The sequence below is a fragment of the Colossoma macropomum genome, unplaced genomic scaffold, assembly GCF_904425465.1.
Source record: "Colossoma macropomum unplaced genomic scaffold, Colossoma_macropomum, whole genome shotgun sequence".
NCBI lineage: Eukaryota > Metazoa > Chordata > Actinopteri > Characiformes > Serrasalmidae > Colossoma > Colossoma macropomum.
This window is the reverse complement of record NW_023494794.1, coordinates 12,597,041-12,604,986: the sequence shown is the minus strand read 5'-3', so window position 1 is coordinate 12,604,986 and position 7,946 is coordinate 12,597,041. Positions and strand designations below refer to the sequence as shown.

The window sequence follows — 7,946 nt, the reverse complement described above, 5'->3', positions numbered from 1 at the left end:
AATCTGAATAAAAAATGTACATTAAAATAAGAAATACTTCATGTTGTTTAACATCAGCTAATCGTTGCTGAGACGCACGCGACTGATCAAAACGTCAGGTGGCAGACTAACGTTAGCGTCGACAGAGGGCTACATTAAACATACAAATGTAACATAAAACATTACTACTACTACTACTAATACTACTGCTACTACTACTACTACTACTACTACTAATAATAATAATAATAATAATAATAATAATAACAAAAAACAAACAAACAAACAAAAAAAAACAAATAGGGTGCGATTCTTAAAGATAATCAGTTCTCTCTTGCAGCAATTCTTCTTAAATGAACCAGATTTTTTGGCATTCCTGCGTGAAACTGACGTAAGCACGCCTGTTAGTACTGTTAAACAAAACTAAAAATGCGTGCATATTACGGCACACATGTTTATTTGTAAACATCTGGAACTTGGATTTCTTCACAGTGGTGCTGATCAAAGGAACCAGAAGTCTACAACACAAACATAGTCATTTTATTTACTATCCAGAACCATAGATGTACATACATGTATGTATAATTATGTCCAAAACCACCAGCAAGCCTTCACGTGGCCTCTGCGTTTACATATGTAATGCTGACAATGGTAAAATAGTGGTAAACTAATAAAATGTAAAACGCACCAATAGTCTCAGACATTAGGCAGCGTATTCAACCAGTTCATGCAACCTTTTGTGATGGAGCTTTTAAAGGCAGGTGTCTGGTTCCTATCACCACCTCTGTGAAGAACTGTTACTCTAGAACGGAGCATTTCACATCACACCCCTCTGAATGACTTTGCTTACTTTGAATAATTTGCAAATTTCCAAAAAGAGTTTTTGGTCCCATTTGATCATAAAAATAAACTTCACTAGTCATAGTCAGGCCTCCACACTCCAGCCCAATTGGTGGCAGTCATGCACTAAATCGCTGTTTTTCCAAATGCCATAAACCAACAGAAGAAGAAGAAGAAAAACGAAGCGCTGGTCGCCGAAGTTGCTCTAGAAACAGGAGAGAGACTTGACTAGGATGATGTGAATGGCTCTAGCACAAACTCTCTTCTGAGTTAGCTTACATAAGTTTGAGAAGGTGGTCTTTCAAGCAAGACGTGGACTTTGAAGAAAGCAGCTGTCAAGCATATTTATACCGTAGACGAAACTGCTGAGTAGAAAGTCAGCATGACCCAACAAGGAGCCGCACTGCAAACATACAACAACGAACTCGTGAAGTGTAAGTATGATTATAACGTTGTAACGTTTATAGTCCACAATATAATATAGTCTATAAATTTAATAACGTTAAATTCGTCATCTGTTTTGCTTAGGTTGTTAACTAGCTTTAGTGAAATATGCCGGCTGGCGCGGCTAATGTCGTTATCCCAACTGATAGAACTAGCTAACGTTAAGTGGCTTGCAGATTTGTATTAAGTAGCTAACGCTGGCTAGCGTAGCTAGCTAGAGAGCTGACAGAAAGCAATGGCAGCCATACATAAACGTTTTCAATTAAATCCTGTAATATTTATGTATTTTTTTTTTTTTACAAGAGACATAGTCACAAAGTAGCTTTAAAGAAAGTAAACTAGTGAAGTAGGTTGGGTTTTCTGTTTTGCCGTCAATAGCAGCAAATAGGTGTACAGCTTAGATGTTCACTTATTGACTTGCATTAGTATGTCTGTATTAAAGCGCCCATATCATATATTTACATTGTATAGTTTTTCCCCCCTAAGGCCCACATTTGTGTGGTTTTATGTACTTGAAACAGTTATAATTCGTTTTTGCATAATCAGTTTCAAACCTATCTTTATACCGAATTAAATAAACTGTTTTACTGTGCCTTTAACGCTTGTATATATGTAAATGAGCTATGTTCTGCCCTATGTTTAGCTCGTTTAAAAAAGTAGTCGAGGCTGAAACTCTCCTTGTAACAGCATGTTTTGATTTGTATTTGACATATAAGCACAATTTACTACAATATTTACACATTGCTTTAGCCCCTTAAATTCTTTTAAGTAAAAAGAAAAAAAAAAAATGAGAAGTGGTTTTCTATGATATGGGCCCTTTAGCAAAACTGGCCACTCCTTTGTTAGGAGTGCAGGGAGATAAAGCGTCAGCTAGGCATGCTGCTCAGGAGATCTGCACCTGTGACATATCTCGCTGATGTAATTAATGCCACAGCAAACATACATGTCCCCCGTTCATTATCACTTTTACACGATTCAGCAAGAAGTCTGCTGAGAGAGGCTTTATTTGTACATAAACACACTCCCTCTCACATTTCATTACATGGACCTCACAGTAATGTGCTGCACCTTTTTGTAGCTCATGTTGTTGTTCTGAGTTGTTCAAAGAAAGGATAGAATATTCTTATAATCTTATGTACTTCAGAACCTCATATACAGATAAAAATCTGAGTCGCAAGTAGGTTCAAGAGATTATGTAAATTATATAAAATCTTATACTGTAGGCAGTCAGCCTAATTCATATATTTATGTATCAAAACACGTGGTTAAAAGCAAGTCACTCATCCAGTTGTTTTTTCTCTTCAGGTATAGAGGAGCTGTGCTTTAAGAGGGATGAGCTGAATAAGCTGATCCAGCAGGAGGAAGCAGAGAAAGCTCGTCTACAGCATGACATCCGCGTGCTGACAGAGAAGCTGAGTCGTGTGAACGAGAGCCTGGCCCACCGCCTCAATGCCCGCGCTGAATTCGACCGCACCATCGCTGAGACTGAGGCTGCATACATGAAGGTTAGCACACAGGCCTTATTTAGCTTTAGAACAAGTTGAGTGATGTGAAATCTTCCATTAATACCACATTTATTGTATTGAACACAGATGACGACATAGACAAAATTGTCATAGAAACACGACTCTTCAGTTGCTCTGGTTGAATGCGCTCAGGGAGAGGCACTGTGTGCCTTTGCAGCAGACAGATAACATACATAAAGCTGACTATGGTAGGGCGTAGGTTTTGGCTTTGCATCTCGGGAAAAACACTGTTGTGTTTCAGCTTTTGTACAGTCAGACATCTGGGTAAGCAGACTTGGACAGTTTGTGTGACATTTGAAACTGCATTTCCGTTCTTTTTTTACTAGATAAATTATAGTTTTATGGCCAAATGATTAAGGGGTCTCAAAGTCAGATCACCTAGAGGCCACTAGCCAGATATGAATCTTAACTACATAACAAACACACTCATTCAAGTGCATCTTAGTCAATGTTTATTAGAAATTCTTGTTTCCCCACAAACCACAACTACTACTATTAATCATAATAATAATTATTGTTACTATTAGTAATAGTAGTAGTAGTAGTAGTAGTAGTATAAACACATAGAGGTTAATAAATATCATAGTGTTTAATTAGAGTAGTAAAGTAAAGATGTACAGTAAACTTACATCCAACAGTAAAAATTATATGGGACTCTTTTTATGATAAGCAGTGGCTTATCATGTTATGGGAAGTTACTATGAGTGAAATGTTGGGAAAGCAGTCAGATTCTTGTATATTCGTCTGATAATTCCATACATTTCTTAATTCTCACACGCTGTATTTACTGCTATGTCGTGAATTAATCCATAAAGACAGATCGAACTGATTATCGGTCTAAATTACAATAATAGGTATGTTTGTTATAGCTAAATTACAGCCATGCCAATGTTCATGCTGTGTCAGGTTTTTGTTTGAATGGTTCTTTTTGCACGCAGCTAACTTTTTTTTTACTTTTAGAATTGTAAGCCTTCTTCTGAATTGATTTAGTCACAGTATCTGATGGGTAAACAAATCTAGATAAAATATTTTGCCACAAAAAAGAGATTTGTGGGCCGGTTTTAAGGAAAATGTGTAAATACTATGTGCAGTCACTGTGTTCCCACCCTAGTCCCCTTAAGTGTTAGGGACCATTGCAAAATAACTGGAAGAAAACATTTGGAAATGCTTTGTGTAAATAAAAAAAATGAGGAGAAAAGAAAAAAGACTCAATTTGACGGTTTATTGCAGTTATTTTTGGACTCCACCAGGTAAAACCCACAATGGGTTTCAATTTTTATTTGATTATTATTATTAGTAGTAGTAGTAGTATTTTGTTTTTTATTTTGCTGTTAGTTCAGTAAAACTTGTGGAACAGGGTTTATGTGATTTGTAGCTTGATCATATGTTGTAAGTAAATGTTTGAACAGAGTTTTCCTCATAAATGTCCCCTATTTATAAACTTTTATTTAAGCTTAGATCAGCCACTGGGAATTATCTCATTACAGCTTATGCTCTCAAATCAGGGTACCAACCAGTGGTCCTGACTCTCAAAACCTTGCTACATTTCTTTGGATCAAAACAAACACGGCAGTCAATCTGGCAACCTGGTAGTTGTGCGTGCATTCTGCAGAGGACGTGAAAGAAAACATATTATTTGGATTTTACAATGTTGATGAGGACAAAAGAAGTTTAATTATCCTGTTCAATTTGGCTCTCGTTAGTATCAAGATTTTCACGGATGACATCAACATTTGCACTTCATATGAGACCCTTAGGGATCCTCCACACTACAGGATGTTGAGTCAAGCATTGAAAACGTTAAGAATTTATCTTTCGAAATTGGTATAGCCACAACTAAACTGTGACTACACCACACCACAGAATAACCTGGGAAGGTGATCATTTAATATTAGTCTGAAATCAGGAACGCTGGGAGGACCAAGTATGTAATGTGGAACAGGCATAACTGTGTCTAGATGGAGGTTGATTTCTCAGATCCACTCCATCCCCAGATACATGTATTTTTTCGTAGCTGATATGTATGGAAACTGTAAGTTCTTAGAGGTGGAACGTAACATATAACCAATGTAATGGTACTTTAGTACATTTGTCTTTATGATGGTATTTTCCTGAGTATAATTAAACCATAGCAAGTTTACTTCTACTTAAGTTTATTTCTTATGAAGTATTAAAAATGTCCACGTTTCACAACTCAACTTTCAACCTGAGGAAGTAGTAAGTTGGGTGGCTAACGAGCTTCTGTGTTCTTTTACTACGTCTTTTTGTTAATCAATCACATCAGAACTTTATTAAACTTAAGGCTGTGGCATTAACATTATATTAAGAGTGCTTGCTAGCTTGCTAATTTAGCTAATGCAGGCTCAAGGTAAGCTTATTAGTCAGCCTGTAAATCTAGTCAGACTGAGCAACAGACCTTCTTTCTGTAAAGCAGAAATATTAAAAATATTAATTTGTATTTATTGAAAAAGTGTTTGTATTATAATAAAATTGAGTGTTATGTCCAGCAAAGTTGGAATGAAAAAACAGAAACAAACATGGTTTAAAATTGCTTATCTGACTTATCTGGGAACTGTCTGGGCGTGGTCCTAATATTCTGATGAACGTGTGTGACTGACATCCTTCAGTCCACGGCCCCAGTCTGCTATGAAGCAGAACTGAACCCAACAGTGTGAGCAGGGAGAAGTGAGTGAAATGGGCTCTACGTATCGTCACCATCCAAAAAGAATCTCCATTTTTTTTTCAGTTTTTATTTTTGTAAATCTGGTGGTCCTTAACATTGTGCGGCAATTTTATGAACCAATAGAAATGCTCCTAAATCATTTTACATTAACTCATATTAAAAGCAAAGAAGGTTTTTGCCATCTCCTGTAAAGTTATCGTTTTTTGGGGGGGTTTTTTGGATGACGACGATATGCAGGTCATGTTGTAGATCAGGCATGTCAAACGGGGACCTCCTGGGTCAAAGTGCTGCAGAGGTTAGTGTTTACCCTCATCTCACGCCCTGAATTCAGTTCACGAAGGCCTTGCTAATTAGCTGATGAGCCTGAATCAGGTGTGTTTATTGAGGCAGTGTGCTGAAGTCTGCAGTGTTTTGGCCCATGAGGACTGGAACTTGACACGTGTTGTAGACCATCCACCTCTATGTCCAAGGCTCACTAAAAAAACATTATCCAGCGTTAATATGGCAGAGAAGGTAAGGTTCTTAGACACATTACTGATTGATATGCATCCAGAGAATGCTTTTGTGGCCAGTTAACTGGACAAATGGACATTCTTGCTAGCTTTTTTGTAGTAAGTTTCTGCGACTTGAATAGAGAGAATGAGACTGTTGAGGAACACAGTTTTGTTAAAGCTGTGTGGGTGGGTCAACACATGAGCCTTGTGATTGGTGAGCATACTGCTTACATGTGCAATACCCAAGATTAATATAGCCCTGTTTACATTGAGAGAGTGGAATATTGGCAAAATTCATCAGCCATTTAATGGGCATTGGAAAGATATTCACAAGACATACATTGTACATGTATATTGTGTGCCTACAAGAACAAGATTAACCTACTTAGAAAGAAAACAATTTTAGGTTCCCTGGGCTTTAACCAGAAGTAACTGACTTGAGATGTATTTCCAATGAACAGCTTATTCTTACTTGAATATTTTTTTTTAATTTATATATTTACTTGTATTTGAGTGAATTCTGCAATACCACAGCACTGCATAGTTTTGACTATTCCCTGCCCCAACACTCTTGATTCAACTCATCAACTATTTATGAAGCACTGCATGGGCTGGATCAGCGTGTTGGGGCAGGGAATAGTTAAAACTGTGCAATGATGTGGGTCCCCATGAACAGGATTTAAGGTACTGACCTAAAGTAACTCAATTAAGTACTTTTTTCAATAGTCAACGTATTTACTTGTTTATTAAATTGTACTTGCGTTCAAGTGAATTGATACCCCAGTACAACCTTTGCTAATTCCCCTTTTCTCTATCAGATTCTTGAAAGTTCGCAGACCCTGTTGAGTGTTCTGAAGAAGGAGACGGGGAACCTCGCCAAAGCTGCTGAACCCAGGAGCAGCAAAGATCATTGACCTCTATTGAATTGTCATTTTTCCCCCAAATCTCCCTTTCCTGTGTTGTCGTCTTGTCCACTGTATTCCCTCCTACTCTTCTTCCTCACCAGCATTTATCCCTTCTGTCTTTACAATCACTGTATCTAAACTGTGTAGATAGCTGTTATTGTTACATTTTGATATTGCATTAAATGTCTACTAGAATAATTCATTATATTTAAATTATATCTTTTAATAAAGACTATTTCCAGTAACATCTTGTTTCAGGGTGTAGTCTGACAAGGTCTTACTTATGCCTTAAGCTATAGTGTTCTATACAATCTCTTTAGAAGAACAAGTCTCATAACTGCCTTCAGTTTATTGAAACTTTTTTTTTTATTTGCATGTTTTGAACAGTTTTCTCCTTCTCTGAAATCATCAACATACAAATTGTACAAGTAAGATTTCTCTTGACGCCAGCGACAGAAATGACAAGAAAAGAAAGGCTTTAACATACAGTACAAATATAGCTAGCTGTTTCCTCTGTGGAAATAAGCAGTATGGGGCTGAGCAGACGATGGATGGACATGTTCAAGAAGCACTTTTGAACCAGAAGTGCATTAAAACGCCTTTTTCTTCAAAAGCACAAGTTCCTATCCTTTGTCTTCAAAGAGTCTCAAGCTATCTAATGTTATAGAACATCTCAAACACTGTTTTATTGCCTAATCACCAGTGTGTTCCTTACTTGATCTTCATGGGATGAAGTATCTAGCAAATATCTGAGAGGTATGGAAAACTGGTTAAAGAACCTACGGTACTATGCAAAAGTCAGAGACCACCCTTCTTTCAATTTTCAAAATTCCAGTGAAAAGTGAAAAACAGGAGTTTCCCCAAATGGTTGTTGCAAAAAAAAGTAATTAAAATATCTAGAAAATTGGACTCCTAACAGTGCAAACCTTGGTAAACCACCAAAACTGTCACCATCAGATAAACAGTACTGAGAAGAAGCTCAAGGCCCATTCTTTCTTCAGATCTGAAAAAAGCCATTACTGAGAAAAGGAAATGGGGGGAAAAGAAAATTTGCAAATCAAACAAGGAAGTGATT

At 37.0% G+C, this 7,946-nt stretch overlaps 1 protein-coding gene across 1 annotated transcript; it reads left to right on the top strand.

Annotated features, from left to right (window-relative positions):
* Positions 1–984: 984 nt before the first annotated feature.
* Positions 985–6,954, top strand: ssna1 (Sjogren syndrome nuclear autoantigen 1). The gene is made up of 3 exons (XM_036580214.1): positions 985–1,253; positions 2,569–2,768; positions 6,785–6,954. Exons 1-3 carry the CDS (start codon positions 1,202–1,204, stop codon positions 6,878–6,880), a joined length of 348 nt encoding a protein of 115 aa, XP_036436107.1. The 5' UTR covers positions 985–1,201; the 3' UTR covers positions 6,881–6,954.
* Positions 6,955–7,946: the final 992 nt, after the last annotated feature.